This window comes from Rhinolophus sinicus, linkage group LG17 (assembly GCF_036562045.2).
Source record: "Rhinolophus sinicus isolate RSC01 linkage group LG17, ASM3656204v1, whole genome shotgun sequence".
NCBI classification, from domain to species: domain Eukaryota; kingdom Metazoa; phylum Chordata; class Mammalia; order Chiroptera; family Rhinolophidae; genus Rhinolophus; species Rhinolophus sinicus.
This window is the reverse complement of record NC_133766.1, coordinates 4840378-4859313: the sequence shown is the minus strand read 5'-3', so window position 1 is coordinate 4859313 and position 18936 is coordinate 4840378. Positions and strand designations below refer to the sequence as shown.

General features: G+C 42.5%; 2 protein-coding genes across 16 annotated transcripts in view; one reads left to right on the top strand and one right to left on the bottom strand.

Annotated features, from left to right (window-relative positions):
- PRRC2C (proline rich coiled-coil 2C) overlaps window positions 1-2152 on the bottom strand; it is a 76768-nt gene extending 74616 nt beyond the window's left edge. For all 15 annotated transcript variants that reach the window (XM_019753750.2, XM_074322314.1, XM_019754560.2 and 12 more), the window contains exon 1: window positions 2013-2152. The gene's annotated coding sequence lies outside the window, so the exon portion shown is untranslated. The remainder of the gene's footprint in view (window positions 1-2012) is intronic.
- LOC141569370 (uncharacterized) overlaps window positions 1833-18936 on the top strand; it is a 310830-nt gene continuing 293726 nt past the window's right edge. Inside the window, exon 1 of the mRNA XM_074322325.1 lies at window positions 1833-2404. Coding sequence (XP_074178426.1) covers window positions 1862-2404 — 543 coding nt within the window. The 5' untranslated portion in view covers window positions 1833-1861. The remainder of the gene's footprint in view (window positions 2405-18936) is intronic.

Here is an 18936-nt window from a genome sequence, read left to right as displayed (position 1 = left end):
TCTATATATGTTATTTTTGTTAACCCTACAGCAAGCCTTCCAGGGAGGTACGATTAGTAATATCATCATCTCCACTTTGCAGATGAGGAAATATTGTATCAATAATATAGGCCAGATCTCAAAATTTAAAAATTGTATCTGTCATACTGTCAAGTTTTACTCCACCGGCCTTTAAATAGAAAAGGGTACAAAAATTAGCTTCTACCCCAGCCCCAAAGTAGCTACAAACCATCTTTTTACACCTCTGCAACACTATAACCTTCACATGCAACAATGTTTCTATAGTGAAAGGGGAGAAACTAGGTTAATAATGCTGTGTCTTATTTAGTTTCCATAGGTCATAAAATTACAAAGAACAGAGAGGTAATTTGACAGTTCAGAGCATCCCTTTTGCATTTAGACAGCCTGGGGTTGAATCTATACAGCACCACCAATAACTTGCTGTGTGACCTTAGTCAAACTGCTTTAATCTCTCAGGTTTCGTTTCCTCATCTGTAAAATGGGGATTATAATAATAGCACCTTCCTCAAAGACTTGCTGTTAAGACGTAAAAAGGTAACGTGTGTGAAGGGCTTATTACTGTGCTCAGTACATAGAAAAAAAAGGCCAACACATGGTGGAGGGAGAACAGCCCCATAGTAAGCTCACCAGACCAAAATATAAAAATGCAAGTAAAAAGCCTATGTTCTGAAAATCCCGTTAGAGAAAAGGAGAGAGTTACTATCTGGCTATCTGCTAAAGTGAAAACTCAATCTATTCCTAATTTTTTGTTCGGTGATCAGTGCATTTGAGGTGGGCCAGAAACGATGCTGCAGTGCATCTGACACACACACACCTAAAAATGGCTCCAGTCAGAGCAGCATCGACCAACGGAGGAGGTGAAATCTACTTTTAACAAATGCAGGGGGGTAGGTTTGGTGGGCGCTTACGTAGGCCCCTATCGATTTTTATTTGCAGGAGTAAGCGATCAGGCGCTTCATCAAGAATCCTGATTCATCTAGGCCACTCCACACGAAACCTTAGCGCGCAGCCGCCTACTGTGCGATTCCAAGTACCCCAGCGAGGTACGAATCTAGGAACCTAGGCTGAAGATCGGCCAATGCGGAAATCCGGGTCGCTTTAGGAGCCAGCGAACACCAGGCATGTCGGAAGCCTCAAAAAAAAAAAGCACAAAAAACACACAAAACACACACACACACAAAAAATCTCAAATCGAGTCAAAACCAATGTACATCTCTTTAAAGGTATTAGATGCATCCGTCTCGGGCAAAGGAAGAACTGATCGGTGTCCCTATTGGCCCCCATGCCCTTTTCTTCCAGCCCTAAAGCGGGGCCCGGGCGGGCGTACCGGTAACACCGCTGCTCCGTCGTCGTCGGGAGCCGCATAGCGGGGCAGACCACGCAGGGCAGGGGATGCAGCGGCCTAGGGTGCGCGGGGCGACCCGAGCCCGCCGCGGGAGTCGGGGCAGCACGTCCCTAGCGGAAGTCGGGCTGGTCCCGACGCCTCCAAGGGCCTCTCCCCGAGTCGGGTCTCTAACCCGGCGTCTCCCACACGCGGCTCGTTGCAAATCCCCCCTCGCGACACGCGGAGCAGAGGGAGGCAGTGGAGGCCCCGGAGTTGTTTGGGGGACGCATCCGCCCACGCCAGCACGAGAGACCGCGCGCGCGCCCGCCGGTCCGGCGGGATGGAAACTCCCTCCGCTTCCCCGGCGACGCGCGCAATGCCCCCCGGCCGGGCCCGAGCCGGGGTCTGGGCCGCGAGACACCGCCGGGCGCGGAACTCCCGCTGCAGCCACATGGGGCGGGTCTGGGCGCCGTTTCCCGCTCCCCGAGCCGGAGGCCGACGCTTCCCCCGACAGAGATGGTGGTGCGCACAGCGAAGGGAGGGGATGCCGGGCCCTCCCCACGCGGCTCCTCGTCCCGGGGCGCGAGGCTCGGGTGCGCTCCCACGCCCGCCCGCCACGATGGGCCCGCTTTGATCGCCGCTCCTCCGCCCTCGCTTCTTGCCTTACCGGCCAGGGTGTCAAGCGGAGTGTGTGCGCGCTCTTCGAGGGTTTCCGCCGAGGCCCGATCCGAGCAAGGGGAACACGAGGCTGGGGGTGGGGGTTCCCGAAGGACCACCGGACTCGGGGAGCCGCCGCTGCAGATGGACAAACCGCCAAAGCACTTTCGCTGCTTCCCGAGAGGGACAGAGCAAGCGAGAACAAGAAGCAAGATGGCGGCTAGCCAGCCCCTACGTATTACGTCATGCCGCGGCGTACGTACAGCAATCTCCGCAACACCGCCCTCCGGCGCCGAGACGGCCGCATCACGTGACGCCTTCGTGGCGGTGCGACCCCGGCGGAAGGCGACGGCGCCACCTGCTGGACGGAGGGAGTTCCTGCAACCAGAGTCCTCGCTACAGGTAAAGATTTAGCCTGCAAATGTCTCCAGGACCTCTTGACTAGACCACGATTGTGGGTTGATATTGCATCACGGAAGCGAGGACTCTTGTATTGGGTGGATAAGTATGTGAATTGGTGCACAACAGGTTGGCAGTGTGTATCAGAATTAAACCACGCATAATCTTAAGCTTGATATTTTCCAGAAATGTGCACGTACAATATTCATAATATCCAAACTTGCCCGTTGATAAAGATATAGATAAATGCATTGTGAAACAGCCATATTATGTAATATTTCGAAGCCATTAAATTCAGAGTAATATTGAACGACCAGGGAAATACTTATGCCATAACATCCTCGTGCCATAATTATGCTGTAAACACACAGTATATATGCATATTCGCAGAAAAAAAGACTCAAAAATGTACTCTAAAATGTTAATGCTAAACATGTTAACAATAGTTATCTTACAGCCATCAGAATTTAAAAAAATATTTTATGTATGCCTTTCTATAATTTCCAGATTATATAATCAGAAAAAAATTTTAATGTGTAGTGAAAACTTGTGAGTCATAAAAATGTTATGAGAAACAAATGATAACTGTGCATACATTTATAGTATGTGCATGTATACATACATATGGTGTGTGTCATATATATATATATATATATATATATGGCACTGTGTTTATTTAAAATTCAAAAGCATTACAAATTTGGGGGGCTTTAGAATAAAACAAGAACAGGTATGAATACACATTCTGCTAATTAATTGCTATGGAGTATGGGTAAATTACTTGTAACTTCCCTCAGCTTCAGTGTTCTCACTTGTAAAATGGAGATTATAATACCTACTTCTCACATTTATGTTATTCAGGCACAAAATATTTATTGAGCACCTACTACATGTGCTAGAGACTGGGATACAAAGGTAAAGAACAGTTAAGACCCTGGTCCTAATGAAACAGTCTAGGGATGCAGGTTGAATAATAGACGTGGATACATGCAATGAAGGAAGCTGATAGGATATCAAGATAAAGAATAACCAGGAAGAAAGGCAGGAGGAATTTACTTTAGAGGGTGGTCAGTGAGTCCCTTTCCGAGCAGGTGCCATTTAAAGCAGGATTTCAACGATAACAAAAAGGAGCAATGCAAAGAGTAGGCGAACAAGTGCTCTGGACCAAGTGAACTGCAACGACGAAAGCCTTGCTTTGGGAAAGAGTTTGGGGTGTTCTAGGGACTAGGAGAGGCGTATGTCTGGGGCTTCATTTAGAGAGAGAGGGGCACAAGGGGAGACTCGAAGGAGAGCCAGGGGCTAGGTTCAGAGGGGCCTAGGAGGCGACGATACGTTCAGAATGTCTTCACATCCACCCTATGTTCAAACACAGTATTATCTTCACATGTTATTCACAGTAGTTTCACTTGTTGACTCTGAGCTAACTTTTGGATCTTCTCAAACTCCTATACACCAAGCCAGGCACTTGCTCCTTGCCCCCCGCCCCCCATATCTATGGTCTTTTGAAATGGAAAAGCTGCCACAGGATCATTGCCAGGGGAAGTCCTGCTGACATCCTCAAGGGCACACAGAAGCATTACTGTGGTCAATTTTCCACAACCCTCTAAGATCTGGTTTTGCGTGTCTTAGTCTCAGAAACTAAGCTCTGATAAACTTACATGAAGCGACGTCATGAGACTGACGTCCACAACCAGAATATTAATTTATTAATATCCAAGAGCTCTTAGGTTGGTGCAAAAGGAACTGTGGTTTCCAAGGTTAAAAATAATGGCAAAAACGGCAATTCCTTTTGCACCAACCTAACAATTTATATACCTGAAGCCCACACAGCTAATGTGTTTTCTGTGTAGACAAACCTACCCAGGAAACCAAAGGCATCATCAGAAGGTTGCTTGATAAGCACAGACAGATTCAGAACGAGTGGAGCTCTGTGTATAGACTGTTCTTGATCCATCTTTCTCCAGGCAGAATGCTTTTGTCCCAAAGGAAGAAATACTCGATTTCCAATGGTTGCAGCTTTCTAGGCTGATCTCTAGCATCGTAGGGACACCCTGCTGTGTTGTCAGTTTGGCTCCTTGTCTCCTTGACAGCAGTTGGGTGGGCAGTGGCCCTAAAGTGCCCTTCTGTGCTCCTTTCTCTGTTTCCATGGCTACCCAGACCGCTTAGCAATATTCTTTCAATAAAAATCAAGTTACAGTCAAGTCAGGCCAGTTTGTGTTTTCAAGGTGACTTTGCTTGTTTGTCCTCTTATCCGTTGTGTGTGATCTTAAAGTTAGGCTCTCAGAGAACAGTCTTATTTCCCTTATTTCCAATATATTGGGGGAAATTGGGCTGAAATCTTTAGGTATTGGTACACTGTCCAAGGCCAAATAATATTCTTTTAAAATTTACTTTGTTTTGGATCATTTACACCTCTCCTAATACTTCTTCAGTGTAAATAAATTTGTCATAACAAAATGTTTTCCTCACAGAGTGAATGAAAACTTGTACTTTAATTTCCAGTTCTGCTTTTTAAGCAACAGTTTTAGAGTAAGATTATTAAATTGCCAGTTGGTGGGATAAAATCAGGCAAACTAATTTCTCATTGAAAACAAATTGATTCTCCAAATAATATGGCCTATTTCCTTTGTGATTGCCCAGGCTTATTTGCTAATGGTTTTATTGAATTTCCACCCTTATCATTTTGGGATTGATTCTATAAACCTGTAGGCACTGAAGATTTATGGGATGTAGGTTTCCCCAATATCTGAAATTAGAGTGTTCCTATAAAACCTTGCATAAGCCAAAATGGGGTAAAGCGAAGAAGCAATTCCCATTCATTTATATGGGAAACATCTTGAATGTTCCCAGACCCCAAGAAAAATCTACTATATCTCACCAAATATGCTTAATTATGTCCAGTTTTATGCTAAGCTAACACCCTTACCAGCTCTCATGGGCTTTTCCGATACCTTAGGACACATCTTGCTAACAGATGCACAAGATAAATGGAGATAAAGCCCAGATGCTCACAGATACAGTTGGAGCCCTGGCGGCCTGATGCTGAGATGCTGAGTGTGGTTCCCAGGGAAAGAGCTGGGCGGGGCCTCTCTCGCTGCTCAGGTGTGCGTGGCCTTTACAAGGCTCACTGCCAAACAAATGCAGAACCCTGTTTTCACGTCTTGTCCTTTTTCTTCAAAGCAAAAATCCTCTTTGGACTTCTTTTCGTCAAACACAGGTACTAAAGTAGGTCTTTTGTAAAAGTGACGTGGAATAATGTGAGCTTTTGAAAAGCAGGGGATACCTGCATTCGGTGGAAAACAAACGAACCAATGAAGGGAATCATGCTTTATTAGTAGCAGTGTTTCTTAAAGGTTTATGTGTACGTGAAAATTTTGGTTTCTTTTCACCAGTGGTCCCAAAAATCATATTCAGTAAAACTGTGAGACATTATAAGCCTGATGTAATGAAAACCATGATACCCAAATACTGTGTGAAAATGTAATCTTATTTTATGAATGTCAACAGCTATTGTAACTTTGCTAATAAAGATCAGAAAAAAAGACTGCCAGTGCTTTGAAAAATGACTGGTCTACTTGTAAGAAATTATATATACTAAACTTTATATTGCATGTGTTATATATAAAATATTACATGTGAAATAAGGTAAATATTTCTGTTATTTATCGGTCTATTATAAAGTGGCTCAGGAAACCCTTTTTGTCATGGTATAAAAGGTACGTTTTGGCTAAAAGTGATGTTCGTTGATCACATGTTAATGAGGTTTACTATCCGCCCAGAATTTTCTTAGCTGAGGACACAGACTCACTGGCTCATTGCTGCTTCTGCTTTGGCTGGAAGTTCACCCCAGACAGGAAGTGAGGAATGACAAAGGTCAATGGTAAGGGGGAAAGGGTGGGTTTAGGGAATGCAGAGCAGAAAAGGCGACCACGGAAACTAACCAGGTGGCAACTGAGGATGCAGACTAGGTGGTTTCTTAACCTTTTAGGCCAGAAAATAGAAACTTGAGATGTTGCTGATGGATGTAAGTACAGCATGCAATAAGTACCTCTCAAACTGTAACTCTGGCTGTTGCCTGTAGCATTTCTTGAAGTACAAGGTACTTTTTACTTTTTTGGCTGCCCAACAGCGTATCATTGAAACCACCCAGTTTTAAATCTTTTCATGCTCCATAGTAGTTAGAAGGAGTAAAGTTGATAGTACTTTTCTTTGATGGCACCGGGACAGGGTTATTTTGAATAACTTCTAGGCTTCCGATGAAAAAGAGCATTTCATGTGTTACAGAGTGTCCGCCGTCCATGCCTCGTTCAGATTTTGTTTCTTTGTATTCTCCATTCTTAGTTCTGCTGGCGTTACTGAAACAGTTATTTCAGAAATATTCCATTGAGTTGCTGAGAGTCTCAGTAAGATAATTGCTTCAAATGAGAATTAGTAGCACAGTACTCTAGGGAGGGGACCATTGTTAACTTTATAGTGCAGAGTCTTGATAGGAAGAAGAGCGAAGAGGAATAGTGACTGAAAGACGATTGAGAAAAAGCTTCTCCAGGTATTTCACAGCCTGGGGAAATGACACTGAAATGAAATTCTCTTCATTTCAATATTCAGTATTACCTGTTGGAGACTTTCAATTGCAAAGTTTTAATCATTGTAATGATTGATAAAATAGTGCCACCTGTTAGGGGACAGGTGACCAGGACACCTGTTCAACCTTGAGAAGTTACTAGTAGGTTGCACGAAACTGTTATGGCTTTGATACTTCCCATGACTCCGGAAATACTGCCTAAAATCCTTAAGTAATAAATCCTCAGTAAGTTGGTGTATCTGATACTTAAGTAACTATTACTGATTTGGAGAGTGGACTCTTCAATCACTCTCCTTCAAATTCAAACTGAATCAACAGTTCAGCAATGAATGCATTAATTATTTCTCTCTCCAACTTTATCAAAGCTGTGAAATGAGATAATGGGAAAGCACTTCAGCTTACAGGATACCATGCAAATAGAAGTTCTAGTTCCTTCTTTGACATGTTTGGCCTTTCAGGTCAAAAGGTAAGAGAAAGTTTTGGTCTTGGGATTATTATTATTATTATTATTATTATCATTATTATTTTTTGTTCTGTACCCAAAGTTGCAAAAGTTGAACTTCTTTCAGGAACATTGGAGAAGAAAATGTTTTCAGCGAGCATGAGCTTGTTGCCTGTTGTCTAGCAGTGTGTCTTCTGGTCCAACCAGCCAGGCTCTGGTACGAGCTGAGGATCTAAGAGCTTATTAGGATGAAGGGGCCTGTTAACAAGTCCTAACTAACTATTGTATCTTGTATTAGAGGAAGTTTCTTTAAATCGCCTTAGAGGGGAATTTTGCATTAGAGAACTAGTGTCCATCTTGCAAGCAAGTCTTGCATAGAACTTTATTGGGTCACAGAAATGACCTAATGACGGGAAGGTTTTGCCTTTTTCTCTAAGTGATCACAGAAAATTAATGGAATGGGAATTCTGAATACATTTCTCCAACTGTCTATTTGTAAGTGTCATGAGATAGGTCATAAATCTGTATTATTTGCTTTTACTTTTTTTGGGGGGGAAGGGGAATAGGACTTTATTGGGGAACAGTGTGTACTTCCAGGACTTTTTCCAAGTCAAGTCGTTGTCCTTTCAATCTTAGTTGTGGAGGGCGCAGCTCAGCTCCAGGTCCAGTTGCCATTGCTAGTTGCAGGGGGCGCAGCCCACCATCCCTTGCGGGGAAATCGAACTGGCAACCTTGTGGTTGAGAGCCCACTGGCCCATGTGGGAATCAAACCGGCAGCCTTTGGAGTTAGGAGCATAGAGCTCCAACCGCCTGAGCCACCAGGCTGGCCCCTGCTTTTACTTTTAATATGGGACATTTAACTTAATATATGTTATTTTTTTTCCCTTCAACAAATGCTTATTAAGAACCTATGATGTACCAGGCATCGTGCCATCCACAGAGGATATAAAAACAAGTAAGACTGTCTACACTCCTGCTCTCAGTGTTTATAGCCAAGTGGGATGGGGGAGGGGGAGGGAAAATTATAAGGAATTATAACTAAAGGGGATAAATGCTCTGATGAGGGAATTAAAAGGTACCATGTGAGCCAAAAGAGGAGGTAACATCCCAGACTTGAGGGAGGGCTGGTCAGGGAAGATGAACCATTTTATAGGGATTAGCTACATGTGTGGGTGTGTGTTAAGAGTGTGTGACTGAGCATGTCTCTATGTTGGGGATGGTAGGGCACCATGTGATGGGACAAGGTTTGAGGATGTGGACAGAGGTGGTCAGAGACCAGAGCCTTATAAACTGAGTTTGGGTTTTACCCCAGGGGCCAAGAAGAGTCTTTGAATGAGTGTAAACTGGATGTTTCCTAGTCTAGGTAAAATTTGTGAATTTTATTGACATCACACATGAAATAGAGCTCCAGGTGTATTATTTCTCAGTCATTTTTTTCTTTCAACAAGTATTAATCGAGCGTGTGCTATGTACCAGGCACTGTGCCAGCTGCTGGGGATATAAATGGTTAGTGTTTGAAGCATTTCTTTAGCTGAAAGGTAGAGAGAGATTTGCCTGGGCATAGGAGCAGCTGTTTTAGGAAGCTGGCATGACAACCCAAGGGCTAGGCAGAGTGGGGTTTGAATCCTGCACCGTGAGTGGAGAGAAGCAGCAGGGCCAATTTCCTCAGATTGTTTTTATTTCCACAGAACCCTCATCCTTTTCATCTTAAGAAATGGGGGAATTATTCCTGCAGGGGTGTGACTTAGAAAGTTGTTACCAATCTGAGAAACAAGTGTCCTGTGTCTCAGGGAGAGGGCAGTACTCTGAGAGATGCTGCCCCATCTCCCTTCGGGAGTGCTGGCTGAGAAGGGCCCCCAAGGACCAGCCCTCGTTGGGGACTGCCTCATCGAAGGAGAGCTGACACTCCTCCTTCCAGAGGCATCCACCCTCTAAGGACTAATTGGGGTGGAGGCATGAAGATCTGGCCCTTCCACTATCTGAGGACTATTGTAGGGGACATCTCAGTTCCCAGCTCCACGTAGGGACTGTATGTAGACCAGCGTCTCAGTCAGTCTAACCCTGCTTTTTTCTCCCCTTCTCCTGGTTTTGATCCCAAGGCAGTCTAATGAAAGTTCTGTGTGCAAATTTTTGTCTGTTTCCCAGGGAATCCAACCTGCAGCACCATCTCCCCAGCTTGCTCAAGCCAGAAGTCTGGAAAATACCAGCCTCCTTTCTCTCCTTTATCTTGAATACCCTCCACATCTGCTCAATCCCCAACTTCGTATTTTCCTCTGTTCCAATTGCCATCATCATTAGCCACATCACCACCGCCTGTCATCTAAGGACACTATTGTGGTAGCTCTTCATTTGTTTCCTGTCTCTGTCTTGATTAAAACGACTTATTTTTAAAAATAATTTTATGACAGGTTTATTATGGAGGTGTATTTGACATACAGTATGCTATATATTTAAAGTGCACAAGTTGATATAGTTCGACACATGTATATGCCTGTGAAACTATTACCACAATCAAAATAATGAACGTATCTATCACCAATTTTATTATTTTTAAATTACAAAAAGCTGTGCAAGCTAGTTGTAAATATCTATATATCTATATATCTATATCTATATCTGCAATTAGATCCCTTGGGGTAACCATCTTTTAAAATGTGAATCTCCAGAAGCTTCTTCCTTGTCTGAAGTTCCTTTAATTGCTTCAGTTGCCTTTGGCTAAAGATAAAAGTCTTTACCTGGGGGGGCGTTCTGGTGCCCCGCCCTCCCTCCCAGGGTTCTCTGGCAGGCTTCTCTGTTTCCTAGCCAGGCAGGACAGGATCTTAAACCGCAGTGATGCCTTGCCCGTCCTGCCTCATGGCCTTTTGCCAGTGTTTTCCCCCTCCATCTACTGCTTTTGTTCTGTCTTCTTTTACCCCTGGTCCTTCATCATCTTAAATGTGAATCGCTATTTTAAATAATTGCTATTCAATGGGTTTTGAGTGCTTACTTTTCGTCATGTTCTGTGCTTTACATACAGTATGTCCCTTAATCCTCACAAGATCTGTCATTAGTAGTATTGTCCTTATGTTGCCCACGAGGAACCGTCACTAGCCCCCCACCATGCAGCTAGGAAGCGAAGGTGCTAAGTGTAGGGCGCCGCAACTTGCTGAATCCTCAGACCAATGGAAGTTCCTGGTTCCAGGCTGCTGTGTCCCACCCTGCAGTTCTCCCCTGTAACACGCATTGCACTCACTGTTAAATGTCTGGCTTCCCGATGAGACTGGGAGCTGTATGAAGACAGAGATGGAGTGTGAGTGGCATCTGTGCCAGGGCCCATTAAATGCTCACGGCACACTTCTTCAGTGGGTACTGAATGCATAGTCATTGCCGTTGCATCTGGATAGCAGCTTAGCAGCAACAGCTTGGATTGTGGAGTCAGAAAGAGGAGACGTTCAAATCCAAACTCTGCCAAGCGTACTATAACCTTGAGCCGGTGTTTACTCTCTGTATGTCTCCTTTTCGTCACCTATGAAACAGAGATGATAGTACTTGTCTCCTCTTACAGAATGAACAAGACGATGTCAAAAAGTTCCCAGCCCAGGAGGTGACACAACCTTTTTTGGTCTTTCCAACTTTGGATGTAAACTATTCAGGGGCAGGTACCAAACCTCGAATCCTTTTGTATCCCCGACCGTGCCCGGCATACATAGAGCCTATTATAGTAGGTAGCCAACAAGCAGTTATATGGTATGTAGTGTTTCTGCGGGGTTAGGGTTTATGATTTCTGTCTCCCTGCTTTACAAGTAAAGGGGTAAAGAAAGCAAGGTTTTCCCAGCTGAGTGGCAGTGTTGCTGGTTGCTCAGGGTGCGATGAGGTGAGGCAGCCTGGATTAGAATGGAGTCAGCTTCTGTCCAGGCCAGACAGTGCAGGATGTGAAATACTTAGGAGGTCCTGGACCTGTACACGTTGGAGACGGTCTGAGCGCATGGAGTTGCCAATTCCCAGTTTTGATTCAGTTATTCAACACATTTATATAAAGCTCGATACATGTCGAGTGCCACTCTAGGTACTCTGGGCAGCGATTCTCACACACTGTCGGCGCCGGCCGCAGAAAAATCACCTGTGGAATTGTTACGATTACAGATTCCTGGGTCTCGCATTCTGATAAAGGCCTGGAGTGGTCCTGGGGATGGTGTTTTAAATAAAAAACTCTTCGTGTGATTTTTTTGTGCACGATTCCGGGAAAGCAGACATGCTGTAAAGTACATCTCACCACAAAGATGATTGACACACAGCTAATGAGGAAAACTTAGTTGTCACGTTGATTTTTGGGTTTGTTGGCTTGTGGGTTGGTTTTTGGCTCTGGGTAACACGACCTTGTTTGCCCATATCATCCGTACTGAAAAATACAGCCTAAGGCTTTATAGGACGGGTCGAGGGGTACTGTTTTATTCATGTTCCTGTGGTTGGGAGGGAAGATGTGCCGGTAGAAAAATACGTGGGTGATCAAATGTGTTTATACACAAGCTAGTGTGTAATTAGGAACATACAGGATAACATAAACTCTATTTGGGTCTAGTGAATTCCAGGCCAGGAAAAAGATGAGATAGAATCGTCTGGAGAGGTATGACTTATATCGAATAGGCTGTTTATTCAGGAGAATCTGCACTGATGTGTCAAAATAAAGTATTGGCAAGTACCTTTCTAATATTCAGAAAATGTCCCCCACCCTGTGCACAGCCCTCTGGCTTGTCTAAAAGTTGGGAAGGGGGGTGAAGTAGGGATGTGGGTGTCGCCACCCACACAAACACCAATTCAGCATGAGCCCTGAAAATGAATGTATAGATTTGGGACAGCAGAAAATGTGCCAAGGGAAGCACAGAGGCCTAGGTAAGTAAGAGCTTTTCTCCTACTCTGTTCTAGGATGTGGAATAACACATATCCATTGCACTTTCCATAGTCAGGGATTTAATAGTTGCTATGTTGGAAACATTTGTTTCCAACGTTAAATCCAATCAACACATATTATGGAGCACCTGTTGTCTATGGCAAGGTCTTTCTAAATATTCCAATAAAAATAAAACGCTTAGTTTAATACTAAGTTGACACAAAGCCTAATGTTTTATGAGCTATCTCAATCTGTCATTTACTAGGGTCTACTTTTAGCATAGAGGGTAATGCGACCTGTCACCCAATTGCCATTTATTTGTTTTTTGTGATTTTCACATTTGTAGATGCGAGTCTTAGGGTGTTTTGTACTAGCTCTAGGTGGCAGATAATTGAGTGATACGACAGCCTATTAACAGAGGACTTTCTATGGGACTAAGTTAGCACCTCATCCAACGTCATGGATGTAGACTCTGACAGCCACCCTGCTTTAGCTTTGAATTTATCCCTTGGTCAAAATTTTCCATGATTGATCTAAAATATTTTTTTTCCCCTGGGGAAAAAACATGATTAAATATATTCAACGGATATTGAATTAAAACATCAAGAAGAAGTAGATAACTGAAAATAACAGGATATGATTAATGGTTTCGATTCAGGGCCTATTTTTATCCTATTCTGGAATCTGAATATCCGGATTTGTAGTTGCAGATTAATGCAAGGGAAAAATGAGATTGCAATCTTTAGTTTTGAAATTCTTTTTTGTTGTTGTTGATGTTGTTGAATTTTAAGCCCTACTGAAAGATTGTCATTTGAGAATTTGATCCTTTAGTGAATGCTCTCATAGACTTGTTTTCCTGCACCAGACCTTAGCCTTTTTAAGAAGTCAATTTAACAGGGTGTGATTATGTTATTAGGGTGAGGTCACTTAAAAATCTTCATCTCTTAGAGGTAGATACAGAAATATTTAAAGGTACAGTGATACCATGTCTTGGTTTTGCTTTAAAAATATTCCAGCCAGACTTAACAAAGCAAACAGAAAAAAGAAAAGGAAAAGGGGGAAATACATACATGATAAGAATAGCAGCATGTTGATAACTGTTTAAGACGGATGATGGATATGTGGGAGTTCATTATAGTCTCTCTTTTCATGCACTTAAAAAAATGTCCACAGTAAAAGGTGTTTTTTTTTTAAAGGTTTGTCTCAGTGACAGACTGTATCACATCCTTGCTTCACCCTCTTCTAGAAATTTTCCTTTAGGCAAGCCTTCTTACATCTAGAATGTAAACAGTGAGAATGACCCGTCCCATCTTTTGTTCAAAAGCATGAATTTAGCACACATTTATTGAATAATTTACGCTTGGTGCAGTAGCTGAGCAAGGGACACTTATGATCTTCAGTTTCCTTGTCAGAAAGTGAGCAAATTAGACTGGATGACCTCAACCATCCCCTTCCACATCTGTGTGTCTTTGAATCAGCGTCTTGGGAATGTGGTCTGGACTGTGAACCTTGTGGTTGAGACAGTGTAAAGCAATTAGCCTTTTAATACGTCTGCACGTAATGACGGGTGACTTCGAACGGGATGCCTATTCCTTCAAATGAGATACTCTTCATGGCACTCCATTCTCTAGACACCCTTTCCTTTCTTTCCTGGTGCTGGTTTCCTTCTAAGAAGAATCTGGGCTTTTTAGCCAAGTGGTTGAATTCAAGAACCTACCCTACAGTTTTTGTGGTACTTAGGAGAACCTTTGGACTCTGGCTGGCAATTGCGTTTGTTTATCGTTGAAGATGACCTAGTTGTTGACAGATAACTGGCTTCCAATGTTTATGACATTCTGAAATATCATGTTAACCAAAACTCTTGGTAATTTAACTCAGCTTAGCTTTTTTTTTTTTAAGTGACAGTTAATGCGTTCTCAAAATTAATATCGTTACTTTCCTTAGCTACAAAAAGCAAGTGGGATCTGGAACACACCAAAAGGGCAAGCCAAGTGTCCCTTGGTACTCAGGTATTAGGACATTGGGAAGACTGTCACCTTCAATTTTAACTTACTACAAAAGGAGCAAATGCCAGAGTGTTCTGAAGAAATGAATTGAAAGTAAAGGTGGCCATTGGAAAATGTGTTCCGCAAAAGCATGTACATTTTGTAAGAACACAGACAAAAATATCATTAAACATAATATGGTTACATGCAGTAGGAGTTGAGGGGAATGAGGATAAGAAGAGTAAATAAAAAGAGAGTTTTGTCTGGACACACACACAAATGATACTATGCCATGACCTGTCAAGTATGATTAACTCATTCCTGGACCTCTGAGGTCCAGTAACAATTATACGCCCCCCCCCCCCACACACACACACAAGCACAGAACACGCACAGACACACACTTTCTCCTTATTACTCCCAAAGTTAAAACCCTCCATTGACCTTTCTGTCACCTATCATTTAAGGTCAAATTTCATAATGATCGGACCCTAGGTTAGGCCTTCTCCTATCTCCACCTGAAATTCTTGTCCTTCCTGAACAGACATTTCCTATTGTTCCTATCTTGATTTTTGACTGTTAGCAAATTGTATTGTGATAATTTGTGTACACGTTTGTCTTTCCCATTAGTCTGTGGTCTGAGCTTCCCTAGGGCATATAAATTAAATAAAACATGGTTTTGAGCCTCAGGAAACTGATAGGTTATCAGATGATTCTTCTATTGTCCACACATACAAACATTTTTTGAACGGTTTCTAAATATCAGTAGAATTAAGCAATTAATCAATGAATTATCAAATCCAGCCGCAACCCTACGAAGTGAAATCTGGATCTGATCAAACCTTCGGTGCCTTCTGGAATTGAACGTGGCTATGGAAGACTCTGAAGGCATCACGACTCTCTCCCATTATAAATGATTTAATCTTTTGCGTGGCTGTCCAAAGGATTCGTTTTTACCTATTCAGTCTAATAACTTTATTAGGAAGTGCTTGTTTGGATGAGTTTTCTTTGGTACTTAGAATGTCTTTCCAATGTGTATATTCACAACATCATTTATTTCAGGAAAGCTTTCTTGGATATTTTTTTTAACTATTTGTTGTTACATTATTTCGGTTTTCTTCTGCAAGGATTTCAATGACACATACATGGGTACTCCTTTACTTGTGTGTATACAATGCTCTGTCCTTTAAAATTTTTGTTTCACTTTTCTTATTTTTATACACTGTGACTCTGACTGTGTTTTCCTTCTGTGTCTTCCCCCTGTGCTCCTTCTGTTTATTTCATCCTCATCTCTGCTGGGTTTACTTTTTTCCTGTACTTCTTTCGGCTCACATTGTATTTCTTATTATTGTCTCATGATCTCTTCCCAGAGTTCTTGTATTTTTCTATTTTGTGGGTGTCTTCCAGAGATGCAATTACTTCATTTTTTTTAAATTCTTGGTGAATATTTTGGTTATAATTTCATCTATTTCTTGAAAGCTATTTTTCTCCTGCTTTGTCCATTGGTAAGTTTGTAATTGTTTTCACATTTTTAAAAGAAGTATATTTGTACCAATGTGGTGCCAGATCCTTTTTTAATTGCCTAAGAATGAATTAGTTAGATTTTCATAAACCACTTTTTTTTTTTGGCAGATTATTGCACAGCCAGCGAGGCAGCCTTTGAAGCTTTATAACCCAAATGCTCTCTCCTCCTCTGTTGCTACAGAAACAAAACGCACTGCTCTCAGACTTGGCCTGTCTGTGGGATGCTTTGGGTGGTCTCACCATCCCTGCTTCTCTGGACCACATGCTGTCAGGAAGGCTTCTGCTAACGGCCTTGCTCATCCCATTCCCCACAAACCCTTTTGCAAACAAAGTGATATTGTCTCTGAGCTGCAGCGTGAGTCCCTTACCTGGTAGTTTCTGACATCTAATACAAGGGTCCCTCACCACCTTTGAAATGTCTCCTCTTCACTTCCTCTTTTATGGCTTTTGCCCATTATCAGCTGCTTTTAGCTGCCCTGACTTGTGTTTTAGTATCTGCAGGTTATATCTGTTCCCTAGCAGCACCAAAACATGGAGTGTTTTTATGTATTTGCTTGACTGTTTAATGATGGTAAGATAGAGATACACATAACATGTACCATTTTAACCGTTTTTAAATGTACAGCGACCTTACGTACATTCACATGGTTGTGCAACCATCACCACCGTCCATCTCCAGAACTTTCTCATCATCTCATGCTGAAACTCTGCACCCATTAAACACGAACTCCCCATCTTCCCTTCACCCCAGTGCCTGGTAACCACGGTTCTACTTTCTGTCTTTATAAATTTCCCTACCCTAGGGCCCTCATGTAAGTGTCTGGCTTATTTTACTCAGCATAATATCTATAAGACATGTTGTAGCGTGTGCCAGAATTTCATTCCCTTTTAAGGCTGAATAATACTCCATTGTGTATATATACCACAATTTGTTTATATAATCATCTTTTGGTGGACATTTGTGTAGTTTCTACCTTTTGGCTATTGTGGACGATTCTGCTATGAACATTGGTGTACACAAATCGTGTATCTGTTTTTTTGTGTTCCATTGTTATATTCCTGGTTGCTTTGTATTTTCACCAGGAGGTTTAGGATGCCGATTTCCACAGCCATGACGGACTAGTCTGGAATTTCCTTGGAAGCTACATTTTGAAATAAATATTCCAGATATTCTTATGGTCGGGTAAATTTGGAAAACACTTTTTTACCATTTCTGTCTGCGTGAAATCAAGTCAAAATAACATCAGGGATCGTCTCTGAGAAGGAGAAGCACCCAGAAATCTGGGTGAAGTCGGGAGCAGGAGAAGCACTGATGGCAAGAGGCGGGATTGGTGCTTATGAGAAGGTTAGATACGTAGGAGCCAATTGTGCTATTCACCACCATCTGCCCCAGCAGCTGCTTCTTTGCATCTCTGTGCAGGCAGAGATAGCATGAGATAGAGGGGTTAAAATTGCCTCATGCCACTTCCGGGCTGACTGTACCTATGGAAAATCCCTGTTTGGCTCTGCTTTCAAGAATGCCCAGCTGAGCATGTCCCCCGTGCATCTGCTGATGCTCATATTTTGAACCCCCCCCAGATTATGTCAGAGTAACTGTTGGTGCCTGGTTTTTAAATCATAATTTAAAACCATGTAAAATTGTTGTAAAAACCTTGTAAAGGATTCCAAGAGTTACCAGCTGGTCTAAATTTGCTTCATGTATGGGTCTTAGGTTTACAGCAAGGGAATCAGTGAATACCCCGAGGGGTAAGCAAACTGTCGTCATAGGAACATCGTTGAGGAGGTTTGTCAGTGAACTGCTGTCCCATAAGGAAGCCACTGCTGTAGCAACTTAGCTAAAAGCAGTTGGGATTTTATGGACGGCAGAGATTCTCAGGTGGCTTGCGAGGGTTAGGGAAGAACATTTGGCTAGCTGCTGGCACATTTGAGTTCATTCAGCAAATATTTATTGAACTCCTATTATTACGTTCTAGGTGCAATAGATAAAGCAGAGGAAAAGATAAAAAAGAAACAGTCTCTAAAGTTCCTGAGCTTTCATTCTGGCTGTCGGAAACAGATAATAAATAAGGGAACAAACATAAAGGCATTTTCAGACACCACAGTACAAAGCACCAAGCAGACCTCGTTAAATCCTTAGTAGTGATGGATTCCATTTATTCAAGAATCCTTTAGATGGATAGGTCCACTTGTTTATGTGAATTACAATTTATCTACAAAAATATAATTTACCAACACATATTCCTGAAACAAAGTTACTTTGATTAGTTTTTAGAGTAAGGTCTTCCTCTTTCTTAGAGACTGAGAAAAATGTGAAGATTTGTGTGTAAAGAGAACTAACAACGTCAGTTCTCAATATGGTCGAGTACAATCTGCCTGGTACAGACGTTAAGGGCCAAGACATGTCAGATAAGAACCAAGGTTTCCAGTGGTTGGGGGTCTGACCGTTTGGAGGCCTCCTCGAACAGGTTTCAGACTTCACCCACGACATCTCAAATTGGCTTATCTGCTTGTTCACTTTCTTTGGTGTTTCAGCCCTTAGAAGGGAGTGGGAGGTGAAAGGAGGGGGTGGGATGTTATTACGTGCTGTTCCCTGTGGGCCGCTTGGATATAAAAATGGCATGCTGACATTGTTAGAATGGTACTTATTGTGTCTAACTGGGATGGCAGAGGTTGCTTTTTTTCTTCTCTTCTTCAGGAAAGTGTAGGAAGGAAGATCCCTGGATATTAAGGTGCCTCGATTGTCCATACAGCCTAGTGCAGAAACCATGAAAAAATCCCTTCAGGAGTGATTTGAGCAGAGCAAGGACCCAACTGTATATTACTTTCTTTTGATAGTTCCGCACAGATAACTTTGCTGAAATATCTAAGTAGAAGGAATGACCAGTTACAGAAAAAGGAGTGCTGCCTGAAATGTTAGAAAGGGACTCAAGTCGACAGAGAAGCAGCATAGGAGAGGAAATTGGTGTATATCAAAGAATACTTGGTGGGAGTAAAATCAGTCATTTAGGTGAGATGTCACCATTGAGTGTACACTATTCATATAGAGGTGATTTTTTTCTCTCTAGATGGTATGTAAATATAAATGGAATGCCTCTTTTAATCAATCCACACATACATTTTTGGAATTTAAAAAAT